At 41.1% G+C, this 21,668-nt stretch overlaps 1 protein-coding gene across 1 annotated transcript in view; it reads left to right on the top strand.

Moving 5' to 3' along the window:
* UQCC1 (ubiquinol-cytochrome c reductase complex assembly factor 1) overlaps positions 1-21,668 on the top strand; it is a 44,556-nt gene that overhangs the window by 11,274 nt on the left and 11,614 nt on the right. Inside the window, exons 6-7 of the mRNA XM_088531685.1 lie at positions 4,170-4,227; positions 10,036-10,144. Of these exons, the coding sequence (XP_088387811.1) occupies positions 4,170-4,227; positions 10,036-10,144 (167 nt within the window). The remainder of the gene's footprint in view (positions 1-4,169; positions 4,228-10,035; positions 10,145-21,668) is intronic.

The following is a 21,668-nucleotide window of genomic DNA, read 5'->3' as shown; positions in this document are numbered from 1 at the left end:
AAGCGAACTCTGCACAGTCAGCTCAGGTCTCCGGAGAGCTCATTAGCTTTTCCTTTGCAATTCGTGAAAGTCGTTAACCTACTGAGCTGGCCTTGGAAACAGTATGTCCATGTGTGTGCAAAACTATCTGTGGACTAATTAACCCTGTGTGATCAAAACTAGCTCTTCACAGAGCCATCTTCAGTGTTTCTGGGCGTGCTTTTATGAGGTGGTTAGTTTGTTAATATGACTAATGACTGAGGCTTGACCTTGTGGGATCTGGATATTGTAAGCTGGTTTTCTGATACAGGTGACATAGAGTGTAAGGGTTGGCTGCTGTGTTGTTGAGGATGAGGACAATGATGAGAGCACTTCATAGGCCATAAGAGATGATGCTCTCTCAGTGCCTCTCTGCTGATGCTTAGAAACTTGTAAGAGAACCCCTTAATACAGTGTGAGCCCTGGGAACTGCCCCTTGCCCTGTTATGGCATTGGAGCAGCTGTTCACAAAGTATGGACCAAGGCTATGCAGATCATGAAGCCTCTGTGACATACAAAGGTGTGTGAAATGTGGCTCACGGTCTAACTGAGGACTTAGGCAGTTACCTATATAAAGAAAGAGAACGGAGAAGTAGCAGAGGGACTAGCAACATTACTGGTGCCAGACTTTCTGTGCATAAAGCTCATCGGACTTGGGCAGTTTTAACAAAACAAACGAAGTTTTAACAAAATAAACTCCTTGCAAAGAAAATGCTTCATGCTTATCCTTACACTTGGAAGACCAGGAGAGCTTTCAGGATCAGTTTGGTGTTGCTGAGAGCTGAGCTGAAAAGTTTGCCTGGTGGATGTGGAGTGTATGGTGACTTGAATTTATCTTGAGCTCTTAATTGCTATGTTGTCATACTGTTGCAGGGGCAAAGAGCCTGTCCTATCAAAACAGCATTTCAAATAGCTCTTAGTGGAGCTATTATGGACCTCAAAAGGGCCCAAACAGCTCTCTAGATCCTTCTGCCTTCCTTAGGCCTTCAGGCATCTTACAAGGCACCTGCTTCTGTCAATGTCAGTCATGCTTTAAGAGTTGAAGCCCAACGTAATGTGCAGCGATATTGTTCCATTGCATCTTTCCTAAAAGGTAGTTGCAAAGATGATCTATCACAAAAGAAATTCTATGTTCATATTTGCTTCCCATACCAGAAGAATTTTAAATTCAAGATGTTACTGGAGAAAGAGATAATGTCCTCGTAATCCTGGCATTCATGTTGCTCATCAGATGCAGACATCTGAACAGGATGTATTCTGTAGGTGGAATAAACTTAGTCCCCATCTAATATCCCAGTTAATTCGAAGTTGGCTTTGCTATCTGACATTCTTTTGTTTTTAAGTGTGTTTAGTTACAGGATAGACCTTTCTTCACTGGAAGAAAGGTCTTCACACTAGTCTGGAATAAGGCACTCCAAACCCCACAGTTTTTAGAAGTGCATTTCTTGGGGAAAAACTTATTTCTAAAGGCAAGCCTTTTGTCTGAGGCCTGTGAGCTTTGTTGCAGGGCTCTATTCATACCGTTTTCCTTGTGGTAGTGCTTGTAAAGTCTGCTGTGAGGAGAGCTGATAACCTGTATAACCTGTCTGATACAGGATGAGGCTTCATTGCTTCCTGTTTGTCTGACTTAACTGAGATATATATTTGTGGCCGTAAGATGGTAATAGCTGCAGCCCTTGGTAAAAATAAGTTCAATCCGTATATAGGAAGTGCTGAATGAGACATAGGGCCTCAGGATGAAGTCTTCAATTGCTGCGTAACTCTGTGCCTATAGCTTAAAAAATGAACTGTTAAAGTGATGTGTGATTAAGTGCTGTCAGGGGAGTGGCTGTGGATTATTTTCTTTTGAGAGGTTTTAATTGCACTTTTGCATGTGTTGTTGAGCTATGCTAATAATTTAGTGAAAGATGCAAGCGGATGCTTAGGAGCCTGAACCAAATACAGACTTTCTTGGTTCAAGGGAGGACTTTGCCCTTTAGTTACTGATTTCTGGAATAAATTCAGATCAGCTATGTCCATTACTTCCTTCTCTGTGATCTCCTTTATATTCCATTGCACCTGTCATGGGACTTCTTAAATCACATTGTAGATTGAGTTTGTGTTTTATGCTGGAATAGGTAGGTTATTCTTTAAGTTATAGCAGAAAACTTTTCCCTAGATACAACTAAGAAGAGTTTTTCCATGCTGAGAAGCAATGAGGACTAGTTTAGACTAAGTCACTATTTTGGATAGGGTGTCAGACTTGATTTTATACCGGACAGATTTGTTTGTCCAAAACTATCTTTTATTAAAAAGCATTTTTGTTTTGTATATATACGGACCAGTGAATGCCAAACAGGTTGTTTTGATCTGAATCTGTTTCTGGCTCATGTTGCCATCAGGTACTGTCCTCTGCTTTGGTTGTTTGTGAAACCTGCAAGAGGTAAATTAAATAAGTTGTCTGGGAGAATTTCTGTCTCTTCAGGGTCAATCTGCAGCCCAGAGTCTTTGCTACATGATTTATTGTAGCCCTTTTCTCTGTTTCAACCCTCCCCTGTCACTGTGGGCACTGGTATTGATGGAATCCCTGCTAAACAGGAACGCCCACCTGGTTGTGTTGTCATGTATTCACTTTTAATGCAACCCTTCCTCCCCAGTCTTAATGTTGAAGTTAGATGAATTGCCAAAATAAAGTGCAACTTTGGGAAGTTAGAAAAAAAGTTCTTCCTTCCTGGGTATTGCATAGGTCTCTAAAAAACCTCCAGTATCTAAAACAGTGGAAGTATGAACTTTGCTTTCCAATAAAGGATTTTTTGTTTGTTTGTTTTTTCCTTTTAGAAGACTGATGGATAATGACTTTTACTTCAGAAATTCTGTGTGTTGAGATACGTGTTTCACCCTGAATCTTGTCTGTGGCACTCTTGCTCAATGAAATAGTTTTGTTTAAATGCAAACACTGTGTACTTCTATCCCGATTAGGGAGGTTGCCCATGGCATGTCTTTGGGTGAAAGTAAAGTTGTTGGAAGGCATGAAACATTTCTTTTAAGAGTGCAAGCATTAAATGTGGAGAGAACTGGGGAAAAACTTGTGATTAATCTCCAAATATAGAATGTTGGTGTCTTCATACTGCCTTAGAAGTGGCATAGATGATGTATGGGTGCTGATGCTGAAGCAAATCTTGCGCTCTCATGGAATCCTTTCTCTGAGGAGAGAGGAATACTAATGATTTATTTACTTTTTATGGTGGTTGTCTGACGTGCTTGGGCCTGTGAAGAAATGTTATGAAAACATTGTTTCATGATCCTGTTGAATCTCCTTGGTAATAGGTGGAAGCCAGAAAGTGTAGAAGTCGGGAAGGCATATGTTCAAACACAGGAAAAGATCAGTTTGATTTCCTTGGGATAGATCTTATTGGAGACTCATTTTCTGGCCTTCCTACAACTAAACTTGACTAGGTCAGATGACAAGGCCAGGTGCTGCACAGGCCGGGGTAACTGTGTCAGATCTGGATCCCTCACATCGGCTGTTGCTCCTAAGACTTCTCCAGGAACGAGATGTGGAGGAGGCTTCTTAAGAGGAAGCCGAAATTTAGAGAGGAGAGTCTGACAGCAGAACTAAATCTGGTAATAGCAATCGTTACTCTGGTTTATCAGTTGCTTTAATCCCCAAATGGACTGACTAGAGGCCATGTAGCTCACAGTGCTGTGGCTTATACGCTGTGGTAAACCTGAACAGCTAGGGCAAACCCAAATCCATCTCGCAGCACGTACCAGAAGGAGGGTGCATGGATTGGGCACCACATCCAGTGTCACTTCCCTAGTATTCTTTACCGCTTTGGGACTTCCACAGCCACGGATTTCTGCTTGATTTTTCACTGTGCACTTTATCCTCTGTAATTTTTGCCCTAATGAGTTCTAACCATATGCATTCTTTGGAAATCTACGGTGTCATGTGGCTGCATGTTACAGAGTTTAGGCATATGTGAAACAAACAGTGAATACTGTTTGTTTCTGATAAATATCTACTGTTTGGGGCAAGAAACTAAATTACTAAAATGTATTTAAGTTTTAGTTTAGTGAATTTCTGATAGGGGCAGAAAGTGTTGAAATTCATGTTTATGTTTAGTTTTGGTTTTTACTTTTTTTTTTTTCCTGGTTCTCCTCTCTCCAAGGATGCCATATGCCTGATACTTTGAATTCATGGTTTCTAGTAGCCCAGCTTCATGTCTGGTAAGTGAAAAATAGTGATATAATTGTTTTCAGAATGAAATGTAGTTTACTGTGTTAAAAATGGTTATTGTGAGAGTGGTTATATTTAATTTGTTAACTTTTGAATTTTAACAGTTTTGTATTAAAGACCAAAAAGAAGCAAAAATATTCTAAATCTTTAAATTCCAAAGTAATGAAAAAAAGTAATATTTTCCATGAGTTTTTCAAAAGCCTTGCTCAGCATGGTTGGGAAAATTATATTTAGCTGTTTTAGGAAAAGTTTAAATTTACATAAAAGTGGTTTAAATTGTGAAAATTTGTGGTGATTTAAGTTGCTGTTTGTCAGAAGCGTTTAACAAATTATAGCACTGACATTTATGCCTGCACCTCTGAAATGTACATATGGTTGGTGAATAATGCCTGTTTGGTTGCATGTAAAAATATTTAATACCTTAAACAGTAGTTTTTTTGCTTTTTCATTTGTGAAATTAGTAGCCAAAAAAATCAGGTTTTCATCTGACATTACTTACTGCAAAGGTCAGAGGGATACACCAGGGAGTACTTTTTTTTTTCTTTTTTTTTCTCTCTAAAGTGCCAGCTCTTTCAGGAAACCAAAGCCCCTAGATTTGCTTTCAGCTCTCCAGAAGCCAAAATGAAGCTTGAATTGAAATATCTGTACTTAAACAAGGGTTCCTTACTTCCTCCTCCTGTTTTTTCCTCTGCTTCTTTTCTTTTAATTTCCCATCTCCTCAGCATTTTGAAAGATGAGGCAGCTTATTTCACTGAAGAATGAATAAATTAGTAGAAGCTGTGAATTTGGAATCAGTTAATGAGATGAATCAATTAATGAAAAATGCAGAAGATTTGCTGTTTTTGTTATTTATCCATATTTCTTCGGAGGGTGGATTTGAATAGATAAACTAATCATTTCAATATGTGAAAAATTACAGAAATGAATAATGGAGGTGAAACTAGCATGGGGTAGAGACAGAGCTACTAAAATCATAGCTCTATCAGAGAAGACAGTAAGGGAAGCTCAAGTACTGTCATGTTTTACATTATGATGGGCGGGTTGACAGCAATATACCACACAAGTAGGAACCAAGTTCCTAAGCCTCATTGTGCAAGAACAAAAATTTAAACATAATGGATAGCACACAAGGTTAGTTTTTCTGCGGTTTATATGTCTGTTTTCTTCATGCCATGGCAGCTTGGCCAAAGGAGGGTTGTCGTTTTGGACTGTAGCTTGGAGATCCAGTTTGATGTTCCAGAACGTTGCCAGGGGTACTAATGCGTTCAGCCAGGTGTGCTGCTATGTGCTTTCTAATGCTTTAATCACCCTTGATCTGGGTAAAATGGGAAAAGAGCATTAGTGATCCTGCTAGCTCTGGCATAACCAGGGCCATCTTCTCTCTCCGTGAAGGCTCCAAGGCCTCTCTTTTTTCCTGATGAATCTTTTGTCCTAGAGGCTAGGAACTTTCTCTGCTATGACAACCAGCCATCTCACAGTGCAGAATGTGCCTCGTCATATATCAGAGTGTTCCAGTTTTCCCCCGCAGAGCAGTCTGGATCACTTTCTGGCTTACTCCTTCGAAGTTTTGATCATTTTAGGATATCTCCTGGACCTGGAGAAGATGAGATTTTCTCTTAATTTGATAAAACCCCTCTTGCTGTTGTCATTGCCAATCATGCTCCAGTCAACTGTGTTTCCATGTTCCTGTATCCTACCTTTTATGTATGTAAGGGCTTGCCAGAACACACCTGCTTGTGTTACAGATTCTTGTGGGTCTTCTGAATCTTTCGTTTCTTTTCTCCCCTTCTTGTCTAGAGGGAAATGGGCTGTGTGGGGGGAATTCAGGCACTCATGTTTAGCATGTCTCTTAAAACAACATCTTTAAAGATAATATTCCTTCAGATATATGCCATTCCTTCCCGTTTAGTTCCAAAATTCTGCTTAAGCTAGAAGTCATCTTATCAATGTTATTTCTTACTATCATGCTTTTATGGACCATTTCTGTTTCACAGCTTTGGTATCAGGAGGATTCCCTCTTTTTATGCTTAGAAGACCAGACCTTTTAGGAAATCTCAAGGTGTTCATCTCAACTACTGGATTTGTCTTTTCCAGTGCATAGGCAGTCTAAGTGCATTATTGGCTATATCTAGACCTGTTATGAAGCTAAGTGGTGATTTTATTTGCTGTACCAAGAAATGTCTCCGGTGGATATCTAGAAATCCCTTCATATTTTCACCAGGCATGGTGCCACCCCTGAAACATTTAGGATCAAAGCAGGGTGACAGTACAACTTATGTTCCGAAGGGCTCCAAGATCTGTGGTAAGACTTTTGACAGAACTAGAGGTAATGGCTGCAAACTGAAACACCAAAAGTTCTACAAGAACTTAAGGAAAAATTTCTTCACAATGAGGGTGACAGAGCACTGGAACGGGCTGCCCAGAGAGGTTGTGGAGTCTCTTTCCCTGGAGATCTTCAAAACCCGCTTGGACGCAGTCCTGTGCCACGTGCTCTAGGTGACCCTGCGTGTGCAGGGGGGTTGGACTAGATGACCTCTAGAGGTCCCTTCCAACCTTAAGCATGCTATGAAGACTTCAGCTGAATATCGTTGCCCATATAGAAAACTGCTTTTGAGAGACCAGAGGAGAACGAGAACCATCAGGTAGACAGAAAACAGCTCCTGCAGGAAAAGGCTTACCACTTTCCATCTGAGACTGAGACCGAGGGTGCGGTATCATTCTGAGATAAGCTATTTTAAAATAAATAGAATAGTTTCTCTATCATGCACAGTACAGAGAAGAGGGAGAAATTGCGTCCCATAGAGGGGGGTTTAGAAACAAGTTTATCTGGAGTGGTTTCCACATTTAATTGGTCCTGCCTGAAGATGAGAGAATAGACTGGATGACCTAAGTGCTGGCACCAGGAGAGAGGAAGACTACAGAAGCAGGCTCAGATCTGCTAGCTTGTGCCCTGGTAGAGATGTGTACATGGCTGTAAAAAAAATAGTGAACTTGCTAGGTTGAAGGATTCTGCTCCTTACTGTTATACTCAAGTTCCTATTATTCATGAAAGTTTAACATCACAGCATATGTGCCACAGTTGCTGCTGGCAAAGTCAGTTCAGGAGCATCCTCTTCCTGTCTCCAAGTTCCTGGCTATGCATGAATGAAACAACAACCTTCCACGCTTGTCAATACTTTTATTGTTAAGCTACAGTCATTTCTCTTGTAGTTTACTGCAGCCCTAGAATTAGTTCCACCAGGACACCTGAGTTGCACCTGAAGAAGCAGAAATAAGTAGACAGGTTCAGGGAATAGCAGGAAGCTCCAAGTAGACTTTACCTTTGGAGACAGATTATAGCATCCTGGGTTGCTAGCACTAGTCCACCTTCCAGCAGGATCAAACAGGGTAGCATCGATTAGTGACTCGGGTGTTCGAGCCAATATAGCCCTGAGTGGAAATACTCATAAACAGTTATAGCTGAGGGCTGTTGTGGGGAGCTGCTGCTGCTTGTCTAAGAAGGGTGGAGGCATAGATGCTCCCATTCCTTTTTATGCATCCTTTTGTATAATTTTCTTGTAACATAATCTCTTTGCATAACTTTAATGCAGCCTAAGTTATCCACTGTAACTGATGTCATGTAGACAGCTTTCTAAAGATAGGCTGGAATAATTTCAGTTTGGTGGTTTGACAAAGATGAGTCAGTATTTGAATAAATTACAGAACAGGTTTTGCAGCGAAACGATAAAAAGTTTCGCACTTGATGGAGTTAGAAGGTTTATAGTCTTTAAAGAGTCTGTGTCTTTTAAACCTCAGACGGCAGGTGTAGTAACAAACTACCAAATTTTCAAATAAACTGTAGAATTCCATGATCTCACCCATGGTGCTGCAGAACAGCTCTATGACAGCACTATGCATCCAAACACAGAGCAGCCTTGTAGGCTTCACAGGTAACAAGTTTTGCTCTGACCACTACCCCGTTCCTGCTCATCAGTGCCCAATTGTAACTGTTGGTCTGTGTACTCCTCCCTCCTCCTGGTACGCCACCACTGCACAGAGACTGGATGGGTATTTATACTCGCAGGGTTTCTTGCCAAACCACCCTTCATTTTTTTTTTTCCCCTTAGCTTGTGTATTCAGCAAGAAAAGTATAAAAATTATTTTCTCAAAAATAGTCTCCTAAACTGAGTCTTTTTCACTCCAGCTCATTAAGGATAAGAAAAGATTTGGGATACAGTCACAACTACTAATTGACTTGTTTGTACAGCGCAGTTATGTAGATGCAGAAGAGAAACAAAGGTTTTAAAACCGGTGAAACTGAGGCACAGAAGTTTTAAGCTGCTTGCTCATTTAGTTTGTGGAAGGGTTGGTAGGTGGACGGTTGTGTTCTGGGTTCTGGACCACTGTTTTAGTGGAAAACTTCTATAATCTTCTGTAAACAAAAGCAGGGTGATTAACTGATTCTTGCTACTCTCTTGCTACTCATTCTGCCAGCACTTGTACATTTTCCTTCTATTCTTTTGCCATTGCTGTATCCTTTAGTCTTCCCTTGCAAGAGTTTCTTTCAAGTTCTTTCTCAGCTGGATTTGCAAGGATTAACCAGCATCCACCCACCATTTTTTCAGAGCCTGACCCCACTCTCCCTCTATCTTTCTCATTGGAATTTGCTGCCAAGCACTGGGACAAGGGTCAGGTTTTCCACAAAGCACAGGCATAGTTCCTTATGTCTACAGGGATTTTATTTCCACTGAAGAAGTGAACAGGTGTAAACATCATTTACCAATGTTCACAATTGGTACTATGTGAGTGCTTCAGAGTGGCCTACAGCAATGAACTCTTGCTCTTGCCTGAGGTATGAGAAGAACCTTTTATGGGGGTCGTTTCCCAGCTTTAGCAGCTGCTGCAGATCAGTGACTTCTTTCTGCTCCAGTGTTCGAGCACCACGAAATAACTCCATACAGTACCACACATACATACAATAGCTCCATAGGTACAGGAGAAGCACTTCTGACTCGCGATGCGGGAACAGGGCTGACTAGAAAGGTAGAGACCATGGGACTGATGTCAGCTCAGTGGAGGAATAGCCGCTATTTTGGTTAATGCTGCTTACAGATGTAGTAAAAGAAGCAAAATAAATTGTCTGAGTTTTTTTTTTATATATCTACTGAACAAAAGCAATGAAGTTCAAGTGTCTTAATGCTTTAAAAAAATAAAAAAGTGAAACAATTCAACTTGGTATTCTCGTTAAGATCTCACACTGCACTTACAAACTTGTGAGTTCTTCCAGCATGTACTGCAAGTAGGGACTGTGCCAGATGGTCGGACATGTATCCAAAGACCCTGCAGCTGAAATAATTTAGGACATGCTAATGTGGATTTGGGTGAAGTCTGTAACTTGCTTAAGCTCTCACAACTTGGCTGGTGTAAAGTCTTTCAGCACTTTAGTAGACCAAGGTGAATTATAGCTGGTTTGCATTCTAGGACAAGATGTTCATTCCTGCTCCAAAGGGTGATACTTTTTTAAGAATGTGGCGTACAATTAACTAGATTACAGTACTATCAGCCAGAATAGAGTCCAATGATACCCTCCCATAGCCAGACTGGCCAAAATGCAGTGGGTCCTGCCCTCAAATACAGAATAGACAAGTTTGTGACAATTTAGAGGGAGAAAAGGGCCTTTTTTTTTCTTCTTCTTCTTCCCGACTACAAAAACATATTCAATGAGGGAACATTTAAATGAGCTGAAATCCTTAATTTACTGTTTAAATTTCAAGGAAAACTATAAGTTATGGATTTGTCTGGTGTTTATGTTCTTGCAGGATGTGTCTGGTTCGAATGAAGCAGGAGGGTCGAGCGGGGAAATATATGTGTCGCTATATAGTTCACTGTATGTGGGAGGACGTTGAACAGCGTGGTAAGCTGATGGGGGTAAGTCATTTTTGGTGTTGATTATTTTGATAACTGAAATGCTTTTGCAACTTTGTGTATCTTAGAAGAAACCCTAAGAATTAATTTGTAGCTCTGTGTGTATTTCTTTATTAGCTTAAACTGGTATATGTAGCCTTTACTCTTCACTGTCATACCTTGACTGACTATTTTACTAAGCCTGTGAAGTTTTTTTCCAGAAATATATCATGAACTGAATCAGTGCATTGATTTGACAGAAAATGATCTGTTTTCCACCCAGGTTCACCATGTCATTGCAGAAATAGGGATGCTGTTACAAGAGGGTTGGTATTAATGGATGGGAATGTGCAGCTGGTATAGGGAGAAACATGACTGATGACAAACATACAATCACAACTTAAGTAATTTCATCAGGGCTTTATCAGGGAGAAGGGGCAAAGTTTTGTAAATGAGTGTAAATAATCATTAGTTAAGTTTTCACTTTGACTCCCTAGTATATCAAGTCTTGATCGTGATTTAAATTAATAGATTAATAGATCAGTCGGACAAGTGACAATTTTCACGCAGCAGTAATGTCTTACGATGCAGACTTAGTTGTCAGCCACGTGCGCAAGGCAGGGGCAGCCCTAGAGTTCTCTGTTGGCATGAACAAGGGAATTAACTGTCAACTCGGGATTTGGTATGAAGTAACATTGGTAATTCTAGAGACTTATCTCTGATTATATCTTTTGTGTTTTGTGCAGTGTTGATTCTGGTATGACTTCAGTTATTCCATTCATGGTGGCTCCTTTTTTAAAACCTTTTTTTCTTCCCATGTATTTGTCCGTTACTTCCTTAACTTTATTGTGCTACAGGTTACTTTTAAGGTCATGATCTTAATCTTCTTTTGGATTAAAGCCAAATTTAGGTATCTTCATCATTTCTTGCTACATTAATGGGCAGGTCATAAGTTCATATATAGGTATCTTTACTGCCCTCATCAGATGCTGTGAGGCAGTGTGAGCAAGCTTGGGCAAATCAGATAATAATAGTACAGGGCATTCTTAGCAGTACAATGTGTTCTCAAGAGCTTTTCCTTGGCTTTTCATTCTAGGAGGCAGAATGACCTAAGAGCTCATGCAGCAGATTTCAGGCTGTGCTGCTTTTGTGACCTGGAGATTAAGCATGAGCCACTCACTGAGCAGAGGAACTGAGCCCCCTTCTAGAAATGTACTTTGATGGGCAAATGGCAAACATTGCACGTTGTTAGATAGCTGGTCTAAAATTCCTGTATCGAATTGCATTTTTTCAAGTTTTTTTTTTCAGTGTTTCCTTGTCTTCAGGTATTGGTTTTTACTTCTTTTTTTGCTGTAGTTTTGGCTAAGAAAGAGATAGAAACCTGCTAAGTAAAAACTACCAGAGGAAGCTATTGATCTAAATAGTGTTTCTGTTGGTTTTGTCCCTACCTACATCTGCCATGTCACACCAGCGATTGTTTCTGTAGCAACTGGAGACATCTCAGATCCTTATTCTGAGTGCGAATTCACATGTTCTCTTGATTACAAACATAAAGCTTTCAGGAGTCCTTTGACTCCATCTGTGCACACAGAGAATGCTACTTTGGAGCACAGATCATATAGTTAAAACAAGTATGCATTAACATTTGAAGCTCCAGACTGGATAAAAACATATGTAAGGACTTCTTACACCTGGAGGCATTTCTGGCAGCAATGAAATGGTTTAGTCTGCAGAACTCTAAAACCCATGCTTTCCCCTAGAAAGCACTCAGTCAATTCTATCTTTTTTTCTTCTTTTCGTTTAAACTTATTGAGTCATCTCACTATAGCTCCAACTTGCATCAGGCTTCACTTTGGAATTCTGCATGCTTGTAAGGGTAGCAAGCAGCTTTGTTTCTCTACACTGTTTGCCACTGTTTCAAATCCTAGAAGGAAGACTACAGGAAAAGCTCTGAGATTATTTGATAAAAGGAAAAAAGAAAAAAGTATTACAAAGAAATTATTTCAAAACTTTTTAATTTTGTAACTACGTGATTACAATATGATGTACCTATAAAGCAATCCCAAGTTGTTTTCAATGCTTTCTATTTCATACCTTGTCAAGTTAGGCACACTTTCACAGAATCACAGAATGGTTGTGGCTGGAGGGGACCTCTAGAGATCAACTGGTCCAACCCCCTGCTCCAGCAGGGACACCCAGAGCACAGGGCACAGCGTGGCATCCAGGCAGGTTTGGAAGATCTCCAGAGAAGGAGCCTCTCAGGGCAGCCTGTGCCAGGCTCTGTCACCCTCCCAGTAAGGAAGTTCTTCCTCATATGCAGATAAAACTTCCTGGCTTTCAACTTGTACCCATTACTCCTTGTCCTGTCACTGGCCACCCCAGAGAAGAGTTTGGCCTCATCATCCCTACCCCCTCCCCTCAGGTCCTTGTACATGTTGATCAGATCCCTCTCACTCTTCTCCAGACTAAACAGGCCCTGCTCGCTCAGTCTTTCCTCACATGATGGCTGCTCCAGTCCCTTCATCACCTTCGTGGGCCTGCCCTGCCCCTCTCCAGAAGCTCCACATCCCTCTTGTGCTGGGGAGCCCAGAACTGCCCCCAGTGCTCCAGGTGCCTCCCCAGAGCTGAGCAGAGGGGCAGGATCCCTCCCTCGCCCACTGGCAACGCTTCTGCTGCTGCAGCCCATTGGCTTCTTGGCCAGGAGGGCACATTGCTGCTTCGTGGTTAACTTGGTGTCACCCAGGACTCCCAAATCCCTCTCTGCAGAGCTGCTTTCCATCAGATCAACCCCTAATCTGTGCTGGTGCCTGGGGTTATTCCTCCCCAGGTGCAGGACCCTGCACTTGTCCTTGTTGAACCTCATGAGGTTCCTCTCTGCCCAACTCTCTATCCTGTCTAGGCCTCCCTGAATGGCAGTGCAGCCCTCGGGAGTGTCGGCCACTCCACCCAGTTTGGTGTCATCTGCAAACTTTCTGAGGGGGCACTCTGTCCCCTTGTCCAAGTCACTGATGAACAAGTTGAAGAGCACTGGGCCCAGTACTGACCCCTGCGGGACACCACTCTAACCAGACTCAGCCCCATTTATCACCACCCTCTGGGCTCTGCCATCCAGCCAGTCCTCAATCCACCTCACTGTCCACTCATCCAGTCCGCGCTCCAGCTTCCCCATTGGGATGTTACAAGAGGCGGCGTCAAAAGCCTTGCTGAAGTCAAGGTAGACAATGTCCATGGCTCTCCCATTGTCCATCCAGCCGGTCACCCCATCATAGAGGGCTATCAGGTCCGTCAAACATGACTTCCCCTTGGTGAATCCATGCTGACTACTCCTCCTCACCTGCTTTTCCTTGACATTCTTTTCAGTTTATGCTTGAGTTTAAATTTCCCAGGTGATCATGCCTAGTTTGGATTAATACGATTTCCGAAATGCACTTTGCTACCAAGGTACATTGTTGACTGGGGCCTGGTATTAACTATAGCTTTTATGTGGCAATAGCTGATACTTAAACAAAGCATGTACACATTTAAGAGCTCAATCCCGCAAACAGTTACATCTCTGTGTATATTTAATGCAGTTCAGCTGCACAGAGGCCCATTGATTTTAATGAGTCTCTTTGTGAGAGAAGGTGAACTCTTGGGGTAACTGCTAACTAGACCCGGCATTAAGGCTGTATGAGAAAGCTTAATGAACTCTCCTAGGCTCCAAACATGGAAATTGGGACTGTTTTCTTCCCTAGTGTGTTTGCAAAGGCACAGGGTTTCATAAACTTCTAGTGATGGATTTTCATCTTTTAATGATTCCTCATCCCTCAGACATTTGTTTATAAAGAGCAATGAATTCCACAGGCTCTTCTGGTAGTCCTTATTATATTTTTGATCAAAGTATCTAATTGAGGTGAGCCCTTTCTTTCCTCCTAATTGCTTTATTTGCCTTCCTGTGCTGGCGATCCTAACCTAATCTACCACTCCATGCTCCTGCTTGAGCACTTCTGGTTTCTTCCATGTTTATTCACTTTTCCTCTCTCAGTTTCCCTCACCACCGGCATGCCTGCCTTCTAATTGAACTGTTTTTATTCACGTCTTGGCTTTAGCAAAGTTATAAGTAGTAAACAGGTAAAGGATGCCTACCCTGGGAGTTAGGTACAACTTAGTAATCTTGATATCTTTACCCTTGATGTTTCATTTAAAATGGAGTTGAGGTAATGCTTTACCTTCACTGTCATGCTCAGACACAGGCTTTGTGAGCTGACTGAGGAATATGTGCAACAGCTTTTTATTTTCAAACAGTTTAATCCTGCACAAATATCCCCTCTACCTTCAAAAAAGGATAGGTAATTACATGAAGGTGGCAACAGCTGCTGATTTCAAATTTCAGAAACAACCTTTCTCGTAAGTCAGTCAAATGAGTAAAAGGTGCTGAATACCTTGGGGACACTGAGTTACCTGCACAGCTCCCATGAGATGAGATTGCTTTCCCTGCATTTGTCTCCTACAGGTTAGCAAAGGTTGGTATTGATCTTTAGTACTAGAACGTTCCTGGGCTGCTCTATAAGTGACAGAGCACCCATGTGCAATTTTCTAGTTGGGTATATTTAGGTTAATATGTTGACAGGCAGAGCTGCAGTTCACCAACCCGATATCACATCTAGCAATATTTAAAACACTTGATGCAGAAAAAGGACATTAGATTTCTGGACTGATATGGATGGTTTATTAGAGTATGCCATCTGCTCTTAAATACACAAGCTCATCAGAGCAGAAAGTGATGGCATGTAAGGCATTTTAACTACTAATTTGCCTCAACTCCAGCTCCATTTGGCTTTTGTATTATTTCAAAAACGGGTTGTTAAAATTGCTGAAATCTAAATCTCAGCTACAAAGTTTTGGGACCTGTTAGCCTGAGCTCCTTCAGCACTCCTGAATGTCGGCAAGAGTCAGAAACCAAAACTTGACACAGCTGTAAAAACACAGAGAGAGCCTGTGGCCTCAGCAAATTCTACCAGTGCAGGCGTATTTCAGATATAAATTTTACTCTGCTGTCCCTAGTACTAATGAAGTCAGTTTCTTTTGGTGGGTTTGCAGCCAGGTGTGTCCAGTTCTGTGGCTAACCAGTGCTCTTTACTTAATTTTTCCACTAGTGACATTTCTATCAAACGTCAAAAACAAACAGAAAAATTGGCTTGATGCAATGGCTCAAAGTGTTAATAGTAACATTAGGCTGGGTAAAAGACTTCCTTTCGATGCTGCTTTGCCAGAGATCTCCACCTTGTGGCTTACAGTGAATAGATTTATACTATCCAGACTGGCAGCTGCTTAATCAGTTTGTAAGGGGAATTCAGTCAGTACTAGGATTTGCTGCTATTTGTCTTCCTACCAGAGTTCTCCTGAATATTAACCGGACTGATCTAAATATTGTGTTTTAGCAGTGGTATGTATATAAAAGCAGGCTTTGTAAGGTTGAGCTTTTTTCTTTTATATATACCCTGAGATGAAGCTGCAGATTTGCCCTGAAGGACTGCACTGCAGCTGTGCTTTCAGCTGATCTCTCACAACAGGGATGTGATACAAAAACTAACTGCCAGCTCTTGACATAAATGGGACACTATTTTAAAAAGATGCATCCAGCTTTTTTTCCAGTATCTCTGACTTCTTCCAGGCTTATTTGAACAGTGATGTCATGCTTGATGTGGTGCCACTGCACTTCTGAAATGAGCAAGGCTTTCTTTCAGTGCAGAATAATTCATTTTAGAACCATCCATGCCCTAAAAAGTGCAAAAGAGATGATAAGAGCAGGCAAGGCCATCAAGCCCAACATGCCAAACCTGTTTTAATTTATCTTAATCCCAGTTTCCTGTTTTCCCACCAGACCTCGCAGACCCTTCCCCCCTCCTTTTTTTTCTCCAGGAACACATCTAGATGTCTTTTGAATTCATTTACTGGCTCTGCTGTGCATAGCACAATACAGTCTTTGTTATACTTTTAGCCAGAGCTGTTTATATACAGTGACCCATAATTTGCTCTCAGTTACATTGGTGAACATCTGAAGTAACACCATCAGAATCAATAAAGTGGTTCACGTCAGTGTAACTGAGAGCAGAATTTAGCTCTGTAAAATGGAACACAACTTTCTGTCTTGCTACTTTCATAGTTATAAAACTCTAGATAATTAAAAATATCGCCTTACACTACCCATGTTCTGTTTTTCAAAATTTAATTTTGGAGTTGGAATTTATGCTCATGTGTTATTGCACTTGCCTAATACAATACACTTTGATTGTAGTTATTCTTCATATGGAAAACAAAAAGTTTGAAACTTTTTAACAACATACTCAAATCACGGTCTGAATTAGGCAAGTGAGGTTCTAGAGCAGGTTTCTAAGATGAGAGGACAGGGCATAAAATTGATAAAATTTTAAGATGAAATTCGATCTTTGTATGAATTTAAATGTAGTTGGTTACCTAAGGTGGGAAGCTGCTGAACTTGCCTGTCTTTTACATGTCATGGAAATCGTGGAGTGAATTTAGGGTGCGTGAAACAAAAACACAGGAGAACAGAGAAGAATGGAGGAGGGTTAGGGCAGAAGGAAAATGTTTGTCGTATTCTGGCAAAGGAGCAGATGGGGCTGAAACTTGCTACTGTCATTGAGGCCTCATCAGGAAAACGAAAAGTGCAAGTGTAGGATCAAGTTTACTCAAACAGAACCTGAAAACTCGCTTTTAAAGTTAAACTTTATATATTTTTTTCCCAGAAGGCTTTGTCCATGGTGCAGGATTGCACTCCCTTTGTCATCTAGACTTGGAATGCTTTGCCTAAACTTACCTTCCGAGTGTCACCAAGAAATGGTTTCACAACACCATGCTCAAAATTTAGATTTCATTCTGATTATATGCAGCCTTACTCGCATGTTATAGGCCCTGGTATGCAAGCAGGGGAGAAATAGCAACTTCTGATATTTTCTGCAAGAACTCCGAAACTCATGGCTACTTTCCTGTAGTTTGTCATTTTGTAAATGTGCAAGATTATCAGGTCCACTTATAGGGTGGATGTTTAATTTGGTTGTGGGAATCTAATAATGTTAATATATATGAAATATATATAAGAAAATGCATGTGTATGGAATTTTACCCTGAAAATACCTAGACCATGGTGTAGCCTGGACAGATAATAGACTGTGATATACGTTTAGCTTTGCTGGGTTGCAGAGTTTTGAAATGGCCTTTTTTGGTACATGCCAGCGATACCTGGTGTTGAAATCGAGGTATAATATATGTTTGAGTTCTTTCATAAGCCTCCCCCATTTTTCCATTCAGTCTGACATCAAAAATCAATTTACGTTTCTCAGATGCGTTGAAGTCTGTTACTGTAAAGTAATCCTCTTTGGTCTACTTTGTGCCTTCCTCCAGCACCTGCAAGAAGCACCCTGTAAGGTGCCTTACAGCACCTCTTATAGAAACCTCATTCCAAAGCATTGTGGGGATTTCTCATGTCAAAATTGATTTTAGCATACAGTGATGGTAGGGTTTAAGTGCTGCTCTGTGTTCCTCATAATCTCCAGGATGCAGTTTACTTGCTAAAATTTCAGTTCTGAACAAGGAAATAACTGCACAACGCAGTCGTATTGTTTACACGTTAATGGTACAGGTGAAGACAACAGGAGTAGGGAAAATCAACCTAATGGGAGCTGCTGTAAAGAGCAGGCTCAGCAGACTGTTCCCTCGCCTCCTGTCAGTGCCTTGTGTATCACTTACAGTGCAGTTCATCATTTGCCTACACTCGGTGCAGGGTTAAGTAATGTGTTGTTATGCTAGATATTTTGGACATTTTTATGTTATCAGTTTTCTTGTCCTTTGAAGTTCTCCCCTAAATTCTTCCCTAGACATCTGCTGATCTGCTTGGCTTAAGTCTTTGAGAATGTGAGAGCAAGGTATCTCATCTTGCAGGTGTAATCTTTTTTTTTTTAATATAATCTCTAAGCTGCAGCAGTGAAAATATGAATGCAACTATTCAATTCCAATATGCTTGCATGTTTAGGAAGAAACATATGACTTTTCTAGATCCAAATAATCAGGTTTTGCTAAAGGCATTAGATACTTTTATGTTGGTATGTTTTATTCATATTATTGCCTGTTTTTCACTGGACATAGGATGTTAATGGTATCATTTCTCCTTCAAAATCTCTATTTATACCTTTCCCATGATGAATAACTTTTCCTTAAGCTTGCAGTGACTGCCTATCTAGGAAGACGATAACACAAGGATTAACGGACTTTCTGCTGCAGTGCAGGAATGCTGAAGGTGTTTGAAAAATTCCTTCTTTCCTTCCCTTTTCCTTTGTCTTTTCTCATCTCTGGCAGACTCAACAGCACTTCCCGGTGCGTGCTTTTCTTTGCTATGTTGCTTGTTGTGTTGTACTGTTTTCCTGTATACTTAATTTGGTATTTACTTGTAGCACGTAGGCGATTACTTAGGATTATCTGTTCTTCATTGTGACTCGTCATACCCATTTGGAATGATTTTTTTTCTCCTCCTTGGTTGTCTTTGTGTTATCCAGAGGCTGGAAGAATTCGCTGCAGCTCGTATGGTTTTCCCTTTTCAGACTCCATTCCTGCTTTCACCTTTCCCCCATCTCAGTATTTCACACTCTTGTCTGACCTACCTCTTAACTTGTAATTAGTCTGTCTGCCTGCCCTTTCCGTCTCCTCCTTTTCAGGTTCTCTGTGTTTCCTTGCACAGATCGATAGCTGGCACCACCAGCTCTGTCCCTTCCCTTCTGTGCTTTCTGGTCCTCTGCTTGACTAGTCTTTCATAGTCCTCAGTGCCAGCTGGACCTGTTCTCCACCCCTTCCAGGCCTCTCCACTGATGCCATGGTCACATACTCTTCCAACAACCTCCTATTGCAAAGGTCCCTAATGAAGGCTCAGGATCCCTCCTCAGTATATCTACTTGCTTCAAAACTACCCTTGCACGTCGAGGCACCTGCATGACTTTGTTTCCTTTCAGGTCATTCTCTTCTTCAGTCCTTTTAGTTGGTCTAGCCGGGCACCTTCTTTCCCATTCAAACTCCCAGATTCACATTTACCATTTCCAGCATTTTTCTCACTCACTGATCCTCCTTCTGCCTTATGCTTTTCTGTCTCTAGCTTAGATGTCACTTCTATGTCTTCCCAAAACTGCTGCTAGGATCATCTGCGTGGCTTGTCGCTCACTATGGCATTTCATCTTGTGACGGTCTCTACTAGTTCTTGTGACTCAATGCCTGCATGCCTGGGGACAGAGCAGGGGGATGTTTGGCAATTTGCCGGCGCTGACAGTCTTGATCAGCTTTTCCTGCAAGCAGCTCCACGCCATTTTAATTGCAGAGCTCCTTCAAAATCTGATCTCAAATTCTACTGCAGACACAATGTCTTCATGTTTATAATACCTTTACTACAGCGCCTTGTAGCCTGTCTAGATGAGTAGGTTGCGCACATTTGTATTTTCCTCCTTGAACTCAGTTTTGTTACCTCATTTTTGCCTTCTCTAGCCCACTTTATCTGTTTTTTAGAAACTACCAGCTTTATGAAGCCCTTATATTTGACTGCTAACAACTCCTGCAATAAAAAAAAGATAATTATCAGGAAGTGAAAATATAATACATTCAATAATTTCAGTGCTTTCATGCCTTTCTATTCATTTCTTCTTGACTGAAATAACACCATGTTTGGTCTTAGAGAAAGCAATCTCTATTTGTTGCTAGTAGCTGTATTGCCAACTCTATTTGGTAATATTCCAGTTGGTCATTTGGCCTTTTTGTGGCCATGAGGGTGACTGCACATGAAGAGGGAGATTCAGCTAAAGATACAGCTGATGTGGATGGGAAATTGGGTCAGTACAATCTTGGTTGATGCAGAATGAGGAACACACTCATCTGGGTTCCATTTCAGATGCCTGGAGATGGGCTTCATAACTCCAAATGTCTGTGCTAAACAGAAGGCTGGCAGGCCCAGGAATGACCAGTGAGTTTAGGGGTATCTCCTGAATTAGTGATTAATTTGCCAAGATAGAGCCAAAAGTGCCTCCTTGTTTCCTTGTGTTTGTAGATGCTATATGAAAATTCAGTTTCCTAAAAACAAAGGAGATGGCAGAGACCCTATAATTGATGCAGGTCTTTGTCTTGGTCCCTGGCCAAAAGGCTAGAGCCAAGATGCTTGAAAACAAAGTGTCCAGTTCAGGGCATCCTAAATTTGCCATTTGTTGTAATTTCCTCCTTTATTTTTCATTTGCAGGGGAGAAGGCAGCTCATCTGTAGGTTAATTTTTTGTTTTTCAGGAAACAGTGTAAAAGGAAACTTTTGCCTCCTTAAAGTCCTTGCCCACTCATTTAAGATCTTCTGGAAGTTTGTTTATTCTCAGCAGCATCAAATCTGAATGAAATACAGAAGTATGATGGAAAACTCACAGTATGTTACCGTGCAGCTTTTTCATGGTTTGCTTTCCTCCTTTGCCTTTTACTTGAGGGCAGGAATAGGGTAGAGAAATAATTTTTGTTCACTTCTGAAAGGTTACAGTAATAAAGAAACTCTTGTTAACATCAGAGTATATGGCAGGCAGGAGTTTTCACAGTCTGGCATTGTTTATTTTACCAGCAATTTGGAACCTTCTGCACTCTTAAAATATTGGCAAGAAAATATTTAACTGTTAACTATTCTGTGGCATGCGTGTGTTTGAAGCCCTGGGGAGGAGGAGTGCTTGGGGAAATCGTTTTTTTTCTCAGCTTATGATTGAAACCAGAAGGTGCAGAATATTGGTAGAAGGTGAAAGCAACTTGACTTCAAATTACAATTTTAGACCTAATGTAGAACTGTTGGGAGGACGTCAAGGTCATATATGAACAAGACTGTGGTAGAAAAGAGTGGGAAGTCTGGTGGAGGGAGCAGAAATAAGGCAGGCTGTAGACAGAGCAGAAATGAATTTCCAAGTTAGATGGTGAGAGTGAATATTTGCATTTGTCCCTGCCTCAGTCCCTGGGTAAAGGTTACAACACAACTGAAGATCAGCATCGTGGACTAGGCTAGTTAACTGCTCAGTAACTGTATGGGGTCTAGCAATTTTCAACCCATTAGAAGTGAAATAAAAATAACTATTTTTAATGGAGAGGACTTCTGTTTTTCTGTCCGTATTGTCTTGCAGATGCAGTTAGTTGTGGTCTCAAATTCTGGTGGTTCCTGTCTGCTTCCAATTTCTGTTCCCATCTTCACCTGGAAGTGAAGATGAATAGATGAATGGCGGGTATGAGCAGGATCATTCTTGCTAGTATTTCTGTATACGGCATAGCCTCTTCCCATAGGATTACTAAAAGCTAAAGACAGTATTTTCTCTCACACTAGTTTATTTCAGTAGAAATTCTTACCGAGTCAGCAAAGGCACCTAATGGGTATCCAGGATCATCCCATGAGCGGTGCTGGTCTCGTTGCAAGGCCCTGCAGGAAGAGGGGTACGGAAGAGGCACCAGTTAAGATCTGCACAGTTCAGCAGAAAGGGAATAATATTGAACATATTTAGCAGTCATTG

Source organism: Tinamus guttatus, unplaced genomic scaffold (genome assembly GCF_059628265.1).
Source record: "Tinamus guttatus ecotype Peru unplaced genomic scaffold, ASM5962826v1 Tinamus_guttatus_pri_ptg000424l, whole genome shotgun sequence".
Classification (NCBI taxonomy): Eukaryota; Metazoa; Chordata; class Aves; order Tinamiformes; family Tinamidae; genus Tinamus; species Tinamus guttatus.
Note: the sequence above shows the minus strand (reverse complement) of the source record. Positions and strands in the feature narration are given on the sequence as shown.